Consider the following 18425-nt stretch of genomic DNA (forward strand, 5'->3'; position numbering starts at 1 on the left):
GGTGAATATGGTGCTAAGAGGCAATCAATCGATAACCAGCTGACAGGACGCTAAAAGCTACCAATAATTGCTCATTTGAACCTTTCTGACCAGCAGGAAAAAACTTCCTTTTATGATTCAACATTGAGAAACTGAGATGGTCAGTGCATGTTGTGGGTCACCCTTGATCTGACAGCTACAGATGCAACACACTCTAAGAATTTGTGGACAAAGTCAGAAAATGTCACCCCAAAAATGGAAGGGGGAAATTCACATTTTGAAACTAATAAGAACCAACTTTAAATGGACAGAGGTAGCTATCTGTGGAAATCTTCTGAGAAAATAACATACTAAAGTAATGATTTATAAAGATACTGCTGATAATAAAAGTAGGTGCAGGGCTTCCCTGGTGGCACAGTGGTTGAGAGTCCACCTGCCGATGCAGGAGACATGGGTTCGTGCCCCGGCCCGGGAAGATCCCACATGCTGCGGAGCGGCTGGGCCCGTGAGCCATGACCGTTGAGCCTGCGCATCCGGAGCCTGTGCTCCGCAACGGGAGAGGCCACAACGGTCAGAGGCCCGCGTACTGCAAAAAAAAAAAAAAAAAAAAAAAAAAAAAGTAGGTGCTATCTAAATCTTAGCACAGGCTAGGTCATCTCCCTAAAAGGAAAGACAGAAATTTAGAAATCATAACAATGAGAGATAAACTGATGGGAAGACTGTAATTCAGAAGTCAAGGATATTTTTAAAAAGAGCATTAGATGGTAAGCATTTGTCAGTATATGCCCAGCACTTCTAGGGTTCTGATTTTGCTAATATAGCCCCCCAATTCACCTGACAGTGGGAAAGGACAGTTTATCTGATTCTACAGTTTTAAGGACATATATAATTCCTTCTGCTTAATTTTTTGCTTTAATAGAGAACCTTCAAATATAGTGGTCATGAAACTTTTTCTGTAAAGGGCCAGGCGGTAAATACTTCAGACTTTGCGGTCCATGAGGTCTCTGTCACAACTACTCAACTGTCACTGTAGTGCAAAATTAGCCATAGATAATGTGTAAATGAATATGCATGGCTGTGTTCTAATAAAACTTTATTTACAAAAACAGAATGTATCCAGATATGGCCTGTGGGCTTTAGTTTGCTGACCCTTGTTTAATCTATCCTTTGACTTCCAGACTGGTCCTGCTCACAGGGGAGGAGTGCCTAGATCTAGGGAATACTAGATACAGAGCAGATCAGTCAGTCTCTTTATAAATTATCAGCTTGTGGTCTGCTCATATCAGTCAGTTTTCTGGGACCTGATCAGTTCTAGATGAACGAATAATTGAGTTCCTAACCTTGGAAAGTTGAGCTCTGAAGAGACTTGACCTTGTAGCCTGAGTAGCTGATCTATCTCACTTATTCATCATTCTCTCTTTTCACCTTCTCTCAATGGCAGCATCAATATAATTTTAACAGGTTAATAGATACTATTAAACAAACAGGGCTTTTTTAGGGTTAATAATCACAGTCTACATTTAAAATAGTTGTGTATAAGAGAAAATATGCAGTTTTAAAGATTAACTCAGCTATTATCATGAAGAGTTTAATGCATGCCTGCATTAAAAACACAAAACAATACTGTGAAGGATTCTATCCTAGCTCAGGCTGCCATAACAAAATGCCTTAGAATGGGTGGCTTAAACAACAGGAATTTACTTTTCACAGTCCTGGAGGCTGGGAAGTAAGATCAGAGTTCTGATTGATTCAGTTCCCTGGTGAGGGCTCTCTTCCTGGCTTTCAGATGCTTGCCCTCCTCTCTCTGTGACCTCACATGGCAGAAAGAGAGCAAGTGTGCTCTGGTGTCTGTTCCTCTTCTTAAAAGAACACTAATCCCATCATGTGGGCTCTACCCTCGTGACCTCATCTAAAGCTAATTACCTCCTAAAGGGTCTACCTCCAAATATTATCACACTGGGGGTTAGGGCGTCAACATATGAACTTTGGGAGAAACACAATTTAGTCCACAGCAGATTACTTTTACTTCTTTGTGAAATTATCATCAAAGAAGCCAGGAATCATTTGAAAACCTAATCAGGGAGATCCAATAAACCATTATTGAGTAATTCTTTTGATTATACAGTTAATGATCCCTAATTGTCAAGAAACAGTAATAAACTATTTGTGGTAACTGACATTACATAAACCAGATATAAGTTTGGCTTGATGAACACGCCATTTTGGCATGCTAGGTCCATGTCCTTGCCTTAACTCCTCATTCTTGTGGCTTCTCAACCCCTTTATTTTAGCTCATTATTTCAGCTCCTATTCTTCACCAGGCCCCTTTGCTTAATGACTCAGTCTGACCCATTCTCATGGATTTTGACTACTTCAGCTCCCCTTCACTGAACTCCCAATAGGTCTAGCCACCACTGAGACAAGAGATAAGAATCATTTCTGTCTCAAGCTAATGGACAACTGAGCTGACCCTTGCCCAGCCTCCTCATAAAGAGCTGGGTTGGGTGAACATTTTCCGCTGTATGTAATTTCTCTCTTTGAAGTGGCCTGAAAGCTAGATCTAAGTTCTTTTGGCCATATTCTTCACATCGTTTGAGCCTTTACTCAGGTGTGGCTTGTGGTAGGATAGGGGAGTGGTTTGGCCTACTCAAAATCTCCATTAGTTCCTTACGCTCAGCCACTCTAAATAAAGCTACAATCGAAGTAAAAATGATTTATCTTGAATACAAGTCCCCTAATTCTCCCCACATTCCAACCAGCTTGCAATCTTATGCCCTCTTACATAGAAATTCTGGTACTGCCATGGAACATGTACATACAGAAGAAAACAGACAAAAAAGAAAGGTCATGGGAATTATTGCCTCCCTACCCACCCTTCCATCCTCACCAAACCACTCTGGCACAAAGACAATTATCTCTTTGCTGAACTACGTAATAAAACTACTAAAGTCATTTCCCATTCTCTAGTTTTTTCCCGGCTCCAATTCAACTGGCCAATACTGCCTGCTAATGTTCTTAATCCTCTGCTTTCATCTTGATACTCTTTACTACTCAAAAACCTGTAATAGCTTCCTAAATTCAAAAGATAGAGTCCTCAGTTTGGTTTTCCAGATTTACCTACTTGGAAAGTGAGGCTGAGGAAAGTTACATAATTACTTAAGAACATGTGTGTGATTCTATAAATCCAGTGTATTCTCCGCCGATTACAGTTGATCACACGCCTTCTTGAATTTTGTTTACTTGGCCTCTAAAACCACACATTCTTGATTTCCTTCTTATTTTAGTCTCCTTTGCAGGATAGTCCTCATCTTTCCTACCTTTACATGTGGGATGCCCTCAGGGCTTACTCCCTGGCCCTCTTCTGTCTATACTCACAATTTAGGTGATCTCACCCAGTTACACAGTATTAAATACCATCTACACGCTGATAACACCCAGTTTATATCTACTGTTCTGGTCCTTTCACTGAACTGAATATCCAGCTGCCCACTTGATGCCTTCATTTAATTATCTAATAAATATCATAATCTTAACACATTCAACCTGAATTCTTGATTTCCTTCCATTTCCCAGCAGCTCACATGCTCCTTCCACAATCTTTTCCACCTGAATAAATAGGAGCACTATTTACCAGTTGCTTAGACAACAGTCTCTCCTGAATCCTTTTCCCAACAAGGCCTCAACTGTGGACTACCATTTGCATCATCCAGTTTCAGCAAGAATCCTGCTAAAGTGGTTTAGGCAGAGCCCCCACCCTAGATAGCTGAGCACTCTGATATCTGATTGGGTTGCTCATCCCCACCATCCCCCTGGTGATGCCGAATCAGCCTGGCCTGCCTTCAGCAAGACTCCTGCTAGGCTGGTTTAGCCAGAACCCCCCTTACTCTGTTCCCTCTTAATACTTTTCTATCCACTGATCTTTCTCCCCCGCCCTCAACCAGGATCCTTGGCTATAAATCCCCACTTTTCCTTGCTGTATTCAGAATTGAGTCCAGGTCTATACTGAGGTCTCTTTTCCTTTATTATAATAGTTCCTGAGTAAAATCTGTTTTTATAGCCTTAACTACTATCCAGCTCTGAGTTTCTTTGACATAAGTCAAAATACTTGAAATCATTTTTTTTTTTTTTTTAATTTTTTGCTGCACTGCGTGGCATGTGAGATCTTAGTTCCCCAACCAGGGATTGAACCCGTGCCCCCTGCAGTGGAAGTGGGGAGTCCTAACCACTGGACCACCAGGGAAGTCCCTGAAGTCATTTTTTATATTCCTTCTCTCATACACCCAGTTCATTGGCAAATACTATTATTTTTATCTTCAATATAGTTCCCAAATCTGAACACTCTCACCACCTACACAAATCTGACCTAATCAAATAACCTCCTAATTAGATCTCTGTTCTCTCTATACTCTCCATCCTGCCCCCCTCTAGTGTATTCTTCTAACATATCTAGAAAGTCCTTAACACAAGGCCTACCCAGTCAGGAACACTGCTTGATCTCAGCCTTGCTTATTTCTCCAACACACCAAGCTCACTCCTGTTAATGGATCCTTGCACCTGTTGTTCTCTCTGGACTGCTCTTCCTGCACTTCGGTTCCCTCATTTCAGTTAGGGTTCTGTTCAAACGTCGCTCACAGAGCCCTCCCCAACACTATCTTAACTTAAAATAACCCCCTCCTATCACTCTTATCCCCCTTTCCTGCTTTATTTTTCTTTAGAGTATTTATCACAATCTGACATAATATTACAAATGTATATGTTCATTGTCTACCTTGTCTACAAGGGCAGGCATTTTTGTTTTTTCACTGTTAGAACAATGCCTGGCACATGCTAGGTGCTTAATAGCTATTTAATGACTAAATAAATGAACAGGTGGGATTTTATATAGTTTGCTCGCAACTTAAAAAGAAATACTGTTACTGGTATTTGTTCCTAGTTCAGCAACACAACAGTCCTTGTCATTGTGGGGATATCTGCAAAGGTTTTGGACTTTTTCCAAGCAGGTAGTATCAAGTGTGGTATCAGATGGCAGTGATTAAACAAGAATGCTAAAAGCCATCTGTAATTTCCAGTTTTTCCTTTGTTCCAGGGCAGAGCAGTGTACAGCTCTGGATAAGTGGCCTCTTCTTTGTACAGATGGAGATCATATCCCTTACAAAGTACATAAAGCCCTAAAGTGGCTTTCTTTTTTGATGCAGATGACCCTAATTGCTTCTGAAGCCCTTAGTACCTTAAGAAATGTTATTCTGTTTTTCTGTGCAGAGTCTACAGTAGCCATGCTCTCACTTTTGGTTGCTTTGTTTTTATTCTCTTGATATATTGATTTTGGCTAATAATGGTACAGTACAGCAAAGATTTTATCTGACCAATACAGCCTAGGAGACCATTATGATGGTAGATTCAGAGTCCTGAAGCCCTAAATGTTACAATGAATCCAGTTAAAGGAAATTTTAAGTTTATATTTTTAAAAGGAAATTTCATGAGAAACCAGTAATTTTTTATTTTTAATAAGATAAAAAGTGAATTCCATCAACCAGACACCAATGTTAGATACTTTCAATATTATTTCTCACTTTTCAGAATACATAGCACAAACATGAGAGTTATCTTACTGAAATTAAATCTTTGTGAGAGTTGGTTTTAATAGACTGGGCTTTTAGTGATGAGGTTAAAGAATGATCATTTAGTATACTGATAGAAATAGTTATGATGGCACCTAGTTTTTCATGATGCACTTTAAGCACTAATGAGACATTTATTGATAAGTAAAAAGGATGGTCCCTCCAGAGAATAAAGATTAAATAGGTCCTAACAGTGATATGCAGTCCCTAAACATAATCCATCTAACTTCTCATTCTTGTCCAAAGTAAAATTTTAAGTTGAAAGATGAAAAACCTGCCTCCCTGTTGCCATTTCACAAATATGCCAAGGTAGTACCATATTAGCCACTAAGACCCAGATATTTTCTTCAAAGATAAATTGTCATATATGTTGTAAAGTATCCATTTTTTTTTCAAGGGAAGCAATAAAACTACATTTATTTAAAGAATGGCCCATCAACATTTTTATTTCTCTTGAATTGTCTCACACGAAAAGATTTATTCTCAAAAATGGTCTAAAGAGAAAGCTGCATGAAGCAATGCCCTATTTTAATCACCCCTTTTTTAAAAAAGGTGGTGAGTGACCTCTGGAGGCAAGTGGAAAAAGTATCCTGCTGCTTTCAGGAGTGAAGTGGGGGAGAATCAGAAAGTACATCTTTCCATCTAGAGAAAAAAATTTTTTTGATGTTTAATCAGGGTGAATTAAAACATTTAACTTTAAAATTAGTTAACTGAACCTCAATTCAATTATGTAATATTTTAAGTATATAATACAATGCCACAGGGGAGATAGAGACATGAGATCCATAGTTTCCATCTCATTGAGCTTACAATCTCCTAGGGAACTAAAGAGAAGTGTTGAAATAACTATAACACAAGCTAGAATGTGTGAGAACATTTAGGAGTAGCATAGGAATTCAGATTTTTGGTTAGGTTGTTCAGAAAAAGTCTACTACATTCAACAAACATTTACTGAAGACAAACTGTGTGCCAGGCACTATGCTTGAGGATAAATAAGACACAGTACCTTCCTTCAGGCCCAGAGCAGCATAGCACAGGCTTTGATAACTGAACTGAGATTGGAACCATCATCCACAGAAAGCGATACGAAACTTGCAGCCTGAACTCAATCAGGTTGATTGCCTGCTTAAACAAACATTCTCCAGAGGAGGATTTTAACAGGACCCAGAGTCTGCATAATGTAACTGTCACAATGTCCAGGATACAATAGAAAATTACCTGTCATACAAAGAAACAGGAAAATGTGACCAAATCCCAAGGGAAATGACAAGCAACAAACACCCTGAGATAACACAGATGTTGGCATTTTCCTAGAATTTAAAGCAGCTATTACATGCTCCAGGAGCTAAAGATAAATGTAAAGAAAGGCATCTTCAGCAGAGAAAAAGAAACAATGAAAAAGAACCAGGTGGAAATTTTGAACTGAAAAGTTACAATAACCGAAATAAACAAATTCAGTGGATACAGCAGAATGGAGATGAGGAAAGAGGCAGTGCACCTGAAGATAGAGACATCAACAGAGATTATCTAAACTGAAGAGCAGAGAGGGGAAAAAAACAACTAGAAAAAAAAAAAAAGAGACCATATGAGCATCAAGGATCTCTGCAGTAATATCAAAAGGTCTAACATACAAGTCATCAGAGTCCCAGAAGGAGAGGAGAAAGAGATGGAGGCAGAATTATTTGCCCTTAACAATTTGGACCTAACTTATTTCTCCCATATCATATTCTATTCTCTTTAACATATGCATATGCCTTTTGTTTCAATCACATTATACTTTTCTCAAAGAGACATTCCCTGACTCTGAAAAACTAAAACAGGTTCTCTTAAATCATAACACCTGTACTTTCTGGGGTAAACTGGGAAGTGATTAATGACCAAATGGATGGGGCTGGAGAGATGGGTTGCAAGCGAAATGATGATGAGATTCAGGTGTGTATAATCTGGGAGCCTAAGTGGGTGAGCTGGAGAGTAATCAGGTGGAAAAGGACATTTCAGATAAACAAGAAAAAAATATTTACACATTTTGAGGCTGTGGTCTGTTTGGTCAAAGAGCAAAAGGAAACAAAAAGCTAGAGTAGGATACACAAAACAAGGCCTTTCCTTCATCCACTGGCATAACTTTATAAAATTAATTAATTAATTAATTTTAATTTTTGGCTGTTTTGGGTCTTTGTTGCTGCGTGCGGGATTTCTCTAGCTGCGGCGAGCAGCTAGCGCGGGCTTCTCATCGCGCTGGTTTCTCTTGTTGTGGAGCACGGGCTCTAGGCGCGCCGGCTGATTCGTCGGGTCCCAGGCTGCGGCTTCAGCTCGCTCCGCCGCGCGGCGCCCGCCCACAGGGCCTCTGTGGGCTCAGCTAAGTGTGAGGCTGAGGCCCGAGCGCAGCGTCCAGTGTCCTGGGCAACCCAATCAACTTCCGGTTTGAGGCAAAGCCGCGGTTGGCTAGAGGCCATATTTCCGCCACGTGACCCGGGCAGGCGCTGTGCGTGTGCGAGGGCGCGCGTCCGCTGCCGGTGATACCCGGCGCGTTCCGAAGTTCTACTCCTCGCCCCGGACTAGGGCCTCCCCCGGGGAGGTGGCGCCAGCCGAGACAGCCGGCTCTGGAGGCGTGGGGCCGGGGCAGGGCTCGGAGTTCTCGAGGCTCCGCTGAGAAGCCGGACGGCAGGAAGACCGCTGTTCGCGAGCCTCCAAGCTGGAGCTGGAACTGGAACCCTGTGGGGCCGGGGCCCAGGCTGCCGGGCAGCGGCTCTTCCCGGCCGAGGCCTCAGCGGAGAATGAGCCGGAGGCGGTGGCGGGCTCCCGGCGGAGCGGCCGGGCTGGGAGCATGCTGCGCTGGTTCATCACCGTCCTCCTGTGTGCCGCCTTCCTGGGGCTGGTGAGAGCCGGGGCTGGAACCCTCCCTGGCCGAGGCGTGAGCAGAAGTCCTTAGAGAACGCGGCCTTCCGAGCTCCTGTCTCGTTTCCGCCGCTTGCAGACTGGGTGTCCTTGGGCTCCTTAATCTGCCGGAGCCTCAGTTTCATAATCTGAAAAATGGGCACAGTTATATTCTTAGAGGGTTATTGTCAAGTGTGAAACAGATTTTCGTAAAATATTTTCCAGCTCCAGCAAACCTTTCTACCTCTCCTCCGTGGGGTCGGGGGGATGCAAGAGGGGTTGCCAGGTCTATAGCCTCCCCCGAAGCACCCCCCCACCTCCTGCGTTCACCCAACCCCCAAATTATTGCACAAAGTTGCTCTACTGGTTTTTACTCTTCCTCGTCTGACCAAATTCACCCCTTATTTTTGCAGGTGGAGAAATAGACCCAGAGAGGGAAAGTGACTTTTTCGTACCACACAGCTGGTTAAGTGGTTGAGCCAGGAATAATGTCTCTTATTCTGCCTACAATCTTTTGTAAAACAAAATTTCAGGTCCTTCAATGTTTTTCTAAGAACAAACTGCAAGGCTAGTTTGGCCTTTTGCCAACCCCTTTGCCCGCCCTGTGGTCACTTGTCTTAAATATTGGGATCCTGGGGAGTTGGGAGGGTGAGTCCTCTGAGCAGAGTCACTTCTGACCACTTAGTGTCTCTTCCTTTGAGCCACGCTTGATTCTTAGAGTATTTGTATTTGAAGAAAAGTCGTTGCAGATGATGTGCCAGGTCCTTTTAAGTGCTTTGCAGGCGGGAACTAATTTGGTTACAGCTGGGGCGCAGCCTTCCCTTCCTGTACTAGGCACTTACTCTGCGCCTGTGCCCAAGCCTGCCCGTAGCTGGGGACTGCTCAGGCCTGGAGAGGGGCTACACCCAAGCGTTTAGAGCAAATTCGTGCAATTAGAATCACTTATTCTTGAAATGTAGACCGATTGGAAACGTTTTTTGCGTGTCCAACGAATTTCCTGTGAAAGCCAACTGCAGCCCCTAATTTTTGCTGAAGTTACATGTCTTTGAGTAAAATTTTATTTTTAAAGTCATTGCATACATGCGTATGTAATATTCTCTAAGAAAGCCTTACAGTACTCCTGAGGCTTTGGTTTTCTTTGAAGAAAAATGTAGATTTAGAAACATTCAAATTGTTTATCTCTTGCATGTTTTATATGTGTAATTGAGAGGAAGGACCCCATGTACATCCAGAAATATTGCTGTTTTAACAACATCAAAAAAATGGGGATAATATCTTGATGGTTTGTTAACTTAAATTTTTTTTTTTTTTTTTTTTTTTTTTTTTTCTTTTTGCGGTATGCGGGCCTCTCACTGTTGTGGCCTCTCCCGTTGCGGAGCACAGGCTCCGGATGCGCAGGCCCAGCGGCCATGGCTCACGGGCTCAGCCGCTCCGCGGCATATGGGATCCTCCCAGACCGGGGCACGAACCCGTATCCCCTGCATCGGCAGGCGGACTCTCAACCACTGCGCCACCAGGGAGGCCCTAAATTTTTAATATCAAAATTCTGGTGTTATTTGTGCGTGCAGTATATTTCAGACTATTCAAAACTATTTCACAAATTTTTTAATGTTAAATTTTACTGTTAATACAAATACTGTAGTTTTTTTCTGGTATTGTTCAAAAAGGAAACAATTGCAGCAAAGAGCCAAAAGAATTAAAGAATTTTGTAAAAATCTAGAGTTGTCAAAACTAGAAAAACACTAGGACTTGGCACACCAGAAATAGGAGTCTATAGCTCTACTAGTACTAGTATTTTCATTATGAATTTGTCTTTACTGTGGGGCTTAATCTCCTACATTACATTGAAATCCCCTCCTCCCTTTTTAATACTGAAAAAAAGCTGCCACCTAGATAGACATTATTTTAATGATTGTAAATGAAAACTTCTGTCTTTTTAAATTTTAGGGAATGAGTGTCGCTATACTGGGACCCACGTTTCAAGATTTGGCAGCAAATGTGAACCACAATATCAGCAGTCTTTCTCTGATTTTTGTGGGCCGTGCCTTTGGATATTTGGGTGGCTCTGTGATTGGTGGAGTTCTTTTTGACAATATGAATCATTTTCTTCTTTTGGGTAAGTAAACAACAATTTTCGCTTCTTTGTGACTTTAGAGGAATTTACAGTTTGTTTATAAATATGAAACATACTAGCTTGCAGAGTGGTTGACACCTTAAGGGTAGTGTTTAGGTATCCTCAGTGGAAGTCAGGTTTCCCTGGTGCCTGCTTTCATCTTGGCAGTTACTGGGAATCCGGTCTAAACCCTTCTGGAAATTAAGATTAGCCCTGGAGTGTGTTAGCGATCCTTAGCCTTCCCGACCTTCATTGTAGTTTAGGCACCACCACTGGGTAACATACAAGTTGTCCAAAGAGCTCTGATTGTCAGGGTTTAGGGCAGATCTCCTGGGGCCATAGATCAGAATAAACTCCTTGAAACTCCCCAGATTAGACCCTGGACTGAGAATGAGGTGGGAGGGGATGGTGGGTGAAATGATGAAGGCTTAATTTTTGTCCCAGCTGCCCCATGTTAATGATTACCCCAGGCCTCTCTACCTCACTCTCAAAATAGATGGCAAAGCTTTTAACTTACCCTTTTTCTGGATAAATTGACATGTTTAAAGAAAATCTGGATTAATGTGATAAAACTGCTTTGGACGTAAGGAGATAATTTACCATTGTTGATGAATGAGTAAATAATCTCTCTGATTTCCATAGTGTGTCGAAAGAATATACTTCTTATATTTCCCTCCCTATTCCCCAAATTTGTTTAATACATTTCTACTATGAACTACTATAGTAATTGCATTTAATTTTTGTCTTTTTTATTTTTTACCTCATATCTAAACATCTCTTTAGGTTGTTAGATGTGAAACATTTAAATGAATAATTTTTGAGCTCTGTTTTGCTATAAAACTTTGCCTTGTGGTATAATGTATGGTTTGATTATTAGCAGTACTAGAAATGTATTTATACTAGAATAACATATATTTTATAGTCCATAAAGATGATAAAAGCTTTTAAATGAAATAACTGTTAGTAGAAGCTGAACCTCTCATCTACTCGTTATTACTCAATTTTAATTTGACCTGTTTTACATTTTTGGGAGTTTTTATGATGTTGACTTGATCCATAACCCTTTCCCATAAATAGTGTTTTTTACAGCTGACTTTTACTTTTCTTCTCAGCGGTGTCAATGTTCGCTACCACAGTTGGTCTTTATCTTGTTCCATTTTGTAAGGCCGTGACGTTACTGATTGTCATGATGTCCATCTTTGGTGTTTCAGTTGGCATTCTGGATACAGGTCAGTGAACCCTTCATTGTCAGCTCTGGGAGTAGGGACTTTCTACTAGAAAAAGTAGAGCATATGATATTAAATTGTCACTTGCAGTGTCCCCTAAAATGACACTGACCTACTGAGTTGGTCATGGGGTCTCCAGGTCAGAACCACCTTTCCGGCAACTACTCTTCTTGCCAAGTAGGGTGCCCATTTTTGAGCAGCCAACCACAGAGTGAATTCAGAGAATTTTGTTCTTTGAGAGATTGTTGATTTACAGTATCCAAATAGGGAAGGGGCCCCCATGTGGGTAATTACAGTGCAGATGAACAGGTTTTCATTTCGGGATAGAACTTTATCATTGTAATATAGCAGGAATTGATGGGTTAATATAACAGACCAAGTTTGGAACCATTATTTGGCTGAGGAAACATAGAAGCAGCTCTCCAATTTAAAATGCACTCTGCCTTTTGAACTAAGAGAAACCTGTGCTGTGTATTATTTCCCTTCTTTTCCTATTCTCTCAAAAGTTCCTGCCCTCCTGCAGGAGATCCTCTCCATGTATCTTCATATCTTTTAAAACCTACTGAATAACATATGTGACATTTGTTCACCCCTGAAACCAGCGTTCCCCCCTCTTCCTGTTATTTGATAGGTTGGGGAAATATTTTTTTACTTTGGGCTTAATTTGGTTGTGAAATTACAGGATGGAATTGTATGGAATTGTATGTTTATCTGCAAATATATTAAAAAGAAAGAGAGAAAACACAAGATTTGAGGCTTCTTGCCTTTCACCATGTAGATACATAGACAGTGTAACTGAGAGTGTTAGAAGGTGTCCGTGTTCCTTGTTTCCTGCAATGGGCACAGCAGAATCCTGTCATGTTCAGGTTCCTGAACATGTGTTTTGCATCTGCCATATACATAAATAATTTTCTTCAAGTGGCTACTGATTGCAGGTACAGAAAAATTTGGTAGTTTGGCCACTATCTGATGATAATATATATTTAAAATGTTTTAAAATAACTATATAAATATCCTTTCCTACCCCCACCCCTCCTATCCCTGGTATTAGAACTGTATTGTAAAAAGCCTTGGGCTAATGTACTTGGCTCTAGGAAATAGTGGTTTATTAGCTTGTAGAATCCCATTTGTGAGTGTGTGATGTTCCAGTGCTTAGAGTTCGCTGGTGGTATTGGTGAGTTAGAGTTTCTTAATCATAGAATTGACTTAGTTGCAACAGTTGATAACTTAGAATATTATAATCCTTGTGCCATGTAAAATAGACTCATCTAATTTGAACTTTTTTTTTTTACTAAGTTACTATGATTAAATCATTCTCCCCATCTTTCATTGGTAGGTGGTAACGTCCTAATCTTGGCTATTTGGGGGGACAAAGGAGCCCCCCATATGCAGGCCTTACACTTCAGTTTTGCCTTGGGTGCCTTTTTGGCTCCCCTGCTGGCTAAATTGGCATTGGTCAGGATGGTGTCTGCTGAAAACCACACAGAGGCTGACTTTAACCATTCTGCCTTCAACCAGTCATCTGAAGCTGACTCAGAATCTCTACTTGGAATACCTGATGATATGAATTTACTGTGGGCTTATGCTGTTATCGGTGCTTATATTTTTGTAGTTTCTCTCTTTTTTTTCGCTCTGTTTGTAAAGAAAAGCTCGAGGCAGGAAAAAGCAAAAGCATGTACTCAGAGGTTTCGAAGAGCTAAATATCACAATGCCCTTCTTTGTCTCCTTTTTCTGTTCTTCTTTTTTTATGTTGGAGCCGAGGTAACATATGGCTCTTACGTTTTCTCCTTTGCAACCACCCATGCTGGCATGAAAGAAAGTGAAGCAGCTGGGTTGAACTCCATCTTCTGGGGGACCTTTGCAGCCTGCAGGGGTATGGCAATCTTTTTTGCTACATGTTTACAACCTGGAACCATGATTGTGTTGAGCAACATTGGCAGCCTGGCTTCATCTTTATTTCTGGTGCTTTTCAACAAGAGCCGAGTTTGTCTCTGGATAGCAACTTCGGTGTATGGCGCCTCAATGGCAACCACATTTCCCAGTGGTGTGTCTTGGATTGAGCAGTACACGACCATCCATGGGAAAGCTGCAGCATTTTTTGTAGTCGGTGCTGCCCTGGGAGAAATGGCTGTTCCTGCAGTAATTGGAATTCTTCAAGGAAAATACCCTGATTTGCCTGTAGTTTTGTACACCTGTTTGGGGTCATCAATAGCCACTGCTGTTTTATTTCCTGTGCTGTATAAATTAGCCACCTTGCCTATCAGTCGTCAGCAAAAAGAACACAGTAAAAGCGAGGACCAGAAAGCTTTGCTCTCTAGCTCTGGGCTAAATGACTATGAGGAAGAGAATGAAGAAGAAGATGCAGAAAAATGGAATGAAATGGACTTTGAAGTGATCGAAATGAATGATACAATGAGGAATTCTGTAATAGAGACATCTAGATATATTTTGATGGAGCCCACAGCTGACGTCTCCAACCAATCCCACTCAAATGCGTTAATGTTTGAGTCCTCTGCAGTTAACATGGGCAAGTCCCCTGTGAATCACCTTGCAAGAAACCAGGACAAAAGGGACTAAGGCCTAGAGAAGATGAATTATTTACTGACTTCCCTGAATAATCACCAGTTCTAAAGAGGCCAGTTAGAGCAAAGCATAACAGATTTTCAACAAGCTTTGGGGGTCAAAATTTCTAGGTCCAAGTATAGCAAATGCTAAAAGGTTTTGAAATGTTTTGTCATTCCCAGAGCCTTTCATAAAGAACCAGTGATCTCATACAGCTGGATCCTGTTGTGAAGCTAGCGTTTGGTGGCATGTGGCTGATTAGGCAATATTTTCTGGCCTCAGAGTGTGCAGAGAAGGCATTTGTTTTTGAAAAGTTGGGTGCCATTCAGATAGAATGAAACTGTTTAGTGGTTGAATTGGTTAGCTGAACAAATTATCCGTCATCAGTATTCTGCCAGGGAAGTTGAGGAGAATCATTTCATAAAAGAGCATCTTTGAAAATGGACAGAGATTTTTATTGTTTCACTCTGTCTGTAATGTTGGACCAGAAAATGCTAATTACTCATATGATTTCTGATTTCTATGAAGAGAACACAGAACAGGCACAGACCTGGCCTCAGGCCTCCACTGCTGCTTACTTGTCTTCTGGCCCTGTACTCAGTCATTTAACTTATATAGGTCTCGTTTATCTCATCCCTGACCTGTGATTCTTTAATGAAAATGGGATGACTTTCAAACTGGGAATCCATAATTTTTAAAGTTTGTGCAAGATATCTGCTAGAAATCAATGTAAGTGTCACCCCATTCTCCATTTCAAATGAGAAGTGAAAAAAATTGATAGCTTTAAGAATGTGCTACTGACTATGAATAGTGTCAATTTAAGAGACTCAGTGTTTAATACTTTATTTGAATAATTGTCTGAAGAATACATTTTTAGTACCGTATTTCATCGATTCTGAGATACACCTTTTTTCACATTTTTAACCTCTCTGAAATCAGAATGTGTTGAAATCAATGATCATTTAACATTGTGGCAAAACTTAATTGACAGTCTTTTCCTATATACTTCTATAAAGTAGTGTTGCATTTTACAATCAGTGTCTTCGTTTCAGTGACTATCGTAATTCATTCAATTATGGAGATTATACTATTTTTACAGACATTTTAAAAAGAGTTATTTTTATATGCTTATTTTCTCTAATTATGTTCAAACAGGATTTGGAGATGCCTTGTTCCGATTTTTAAAGCTGTTTCAGGGTTACTGTGTTAGTAGTAGGACTGTGGACAGGGTCTCTTGAGGTCCTTTGCCTAGCTCAGTGACACAGTCTGGGTATGAGCCTTGCTGTTCCAGGAATTGCTCCTCATTGAGTCTGGTTGGTAATCATGTTGTATGTGCTGTAAATTAGGTTGCTAGTTTAATTTACAGTGAGACCCAGTCTTTTCCAATGATTGGAATACTTGTATCCCCCTCCACTTGGATCCTCTGGATACAAGTGGATACAATACTCTGGATACAATACTTGAAGCCCTCTGAGCTTCCTCTTTGCTGAGTTTGAAATACCTGGGAAACCAAAGTAATGATTAGAAAGGGGCTTGGGAGCCTAAGAGTCAGGGATCATGAGTATGGCAAAGGGGCTATCCTTTGTTAAATGACTGGCATTGATGACAGATTTTTATTCACTTCTTTTTAGCACATTTTATGCTGAATAATATCTAATTTCTACTTGGTTGCAGTATGTCTACTTTTTATCTAATTTCTATAAATTTGCCTTTGTTTTAAGTGGAAAACTACCTTTCTTGACCACTGTCCATTATTGGTTCATATTAACAATCTGACAGTTTTGGAGAGGGCTGGTGAAGAAATTAGCAGTGAAAAGCCTATTCTTGCTCTTTTTATACTGTATTTTTCTCTTAGCTAGAACTTGGAGATTATCTCTGCTCCATTTACTGCTTTTTCTCAGGTTGTTGGAATTTAGGCAGTAGCAGCTGTTTGGTACCTGCGCAGCTTGCTGGAATAGGGATTCTGCCTGCAGCATCTACATTTAAAGGGTAAAAAGGCAACTCAGGGAAAGAAGGTAATAAGAACATGGCAGAAAATTTGGAAATCCATGAAAAATGCATTAGAATTCCACAAACCAAAATGTGAATGGCCAGATGAGATTATAGGCATTGTTAAGGTTTAATAATGTATTTCCATATTGGAAGGATAAGACTTATTACAATTCAGGAATTAGCATTCATCCTAATAATAAGTTCTTAGTTAAGTAAGTGTCTGCTGATACACAGATAACCAATACCGAAATTTTCTATTGCTGAGTAACAAATTACCACAAATTTAACAGCTTAAAACAGCAGAGTTTTTGTTTCTTTAACCTCATAGTTTCCTTGAGTCAGGAGTTTGGGCACGGTGTCACTGGGTTCTCTGCTCACGGTTTCACAGGGCTGCAGTCAGGCTGTTGGAAGGGTTGTGCTTCTTTGTGGAGCTTGGGCTTCCCTTCCAGGGCCGTGTAGTTTTTGACAGTATTCAGTTCCTTGATGTGGTGGATTGAGATCTCCGTTTTTTGCTGGCTGTCAGCAGGCACCATTCTCGATTGTTAGAACCTCCCACAGACCCTTGCTGTGTGGCCCTCTCTTAGATCCTCTCAGAAGTGTAGCAGCTTGTTTCTTCAAAGCCAGTGGGAGAATCTCTTACCAGAGCCGGCTAAGCTGGTATCTTTTATAATATAATGTAATCACAGGAGTGACATCCTGTCACCTTTGCCATATCCTGTTGGCTAGAAGGAAGTCGCAGATCTGCCCAAACTCAAGGGGAGAAGCTAGTATAGAGATGTATCTGATTATTGGGGGTCACCCTGGAGTGTGTCTGCTATACTCAGGTACCTGCAAAACTCAGGAGAGCTAGAAAGTTTGAGCTGGGGGGAAGAAAGACCTTCAGCAGTCATTGAGAGTGATTATAGATACAGCCCACTGAACGTACTAGTGAGGGGATGGAAAGTGCTCCATAGACCAGGCCAATAAACCTAACTCGGAGTTAGGCTTTTTTTTCTTGAGATTTTATTTTGTGTCCTTTACCACTGTGCTTTTTAAAACCCGTTCAAATGCAGCATAATATGAGGGAAATAGGTAAGTTTCAGTTTAATTGTATTTTCATAGTAAAGTCCAAGAACACTTTGAGAGCGTTTTTCAATTACAATTATTTTTTAAAGGAAACTCTTTTTTAAAAATCAGTTTTTATTATACAAGTAATGAAGGTATAAAGAAAGGTCATGATAGAAGATTAGGGAAGTACCTAAAAATATAAGGGACAAATATAAGTAATCACAATCCTAAACACCTAGAAAGTTCTTATATTTCTAATCAACTTAATTTCCTAAGTCAAGGGTAAAGGGGTAAAAACAAGTTTCTTTCTACCAGATAAGGTATCAGAAACAACTTGAATTTTGTGTCCAGATTATATTGATACTACATTTGGTGGACTGGTTTTTAGTTTGAAGAATTGTAGTTTATTAAAAACAAAAACAGTGTAGCAGCACATTCCTGAAAAATGTGTGAGACCCAGATTACATGTAAAATGATTTTGTTTCAGGTAGATTTACTGAATAGTCAGGATAGCTTTCTCATAACCAGAACTTTTGTTTTACCATAGCAATGTACCATTTTCAATCCTGCTGCTTAAAAAGTTATTACTAAAATAGAGCTTAAAATTCTTAGTGGAAGTAGATATATTCTTCTGGGATGCCCTGTATTTGTGTTTAAGTGCCCTTGTTTTGTTCATAGTGTTGTAAATGTGTGTGTTTGTATATGTGAACCCACCGATATTGTGTGTGTTTGATGTTTTTTTATACTATGGGGATGCTGTGGAGGTAGAGGTGATAGGGAAGGGATACAGAAAAGCTTCTCGTATGATTCAAAGTTTGTTAGAAATGTTCTTTTTTTTAAAAAAAATTATTTATTTATTTTGGCTGTGCCGGCTCTTAGTTGTGGCACGTGGAACCTTTGTTGCAGTGTGCAGGATCTTTAGTTGTGGCATGCATGTGGGATCTAGTTCCCTGACTAGGGATTGAACTTGGCTGCCTTCATTGGGAGCGCAGAGTCTTTCCCATTGGACCACCA

General features: G+C 40.5%; 1 protein-coding gene across 1 annotated transcript; it reads left to right on the top strand.

The window, feature by feature from the left end:
* The first annotated feature begins 8099 nt into the window (after positions 1–8099).
* On the top strand, positions 8100–15144 carry MFSD4B (major facilitator superfamily domain containing 4B). The gene is made up of 4 exons (XM_081251241.1): positions 8100–8472; positions 10419–10587; positions 11697–11813; positions 13147–15144. The coding sequence occupies exons 1-4, from the start codon at positions 8422–8424 to the stop codon at positions 14385–14387; spliced, it is 1578 nt and encodes a 525-aa protein (XP_081107367.1). The 5' UTR covers positions 8100–8421; the 3' UTR covers positions 14388–15144.
* The last annotated feature ends 3281 nt before the right edge of the window (positions 15145–18425 follow it).

The sequence above is a fragment of the Mesoplodon bidens genome, assembly GCF_964165515.1.
Source record: "Mesoplodon bidens genome assembly, chromosome: 12".
Lineage (NCBI taxonomy): Eukaryota > Metazoa > Chordata > Mammalia > Artiodactyla > Ziphiidae > Mesoplodon > Mesoplodon bidens.

What these genes read in the sequence shown, in the direction of transcription:
- MFSD4B (XM_081251241.1), top strand. Translation starts at nt 8,422, where the DNA reads ATGCTGCGCTGGTTCATCACCGTCCTCCTGTGTGCCGCCTTCCTGGGG. An exon ending in GTGCCGCCTTCCTGGGGCTG is followed by an intron (nt 8,473 to 10,418) that starts GTGAGAGCCGGG and finishes TTTAAATTTTAG; the next exon opens with GGAATGAGTGTCGCTATACT. An exon ending in GAATCATTTTCTTCTTTTGG is followed by an intron (nt 10,588 to 11,696) that starts GTAAGTAAACAA and finishes TTTTCTTCTCAG; the next exon opens with CGGTGTCAATGTTCGCTACC.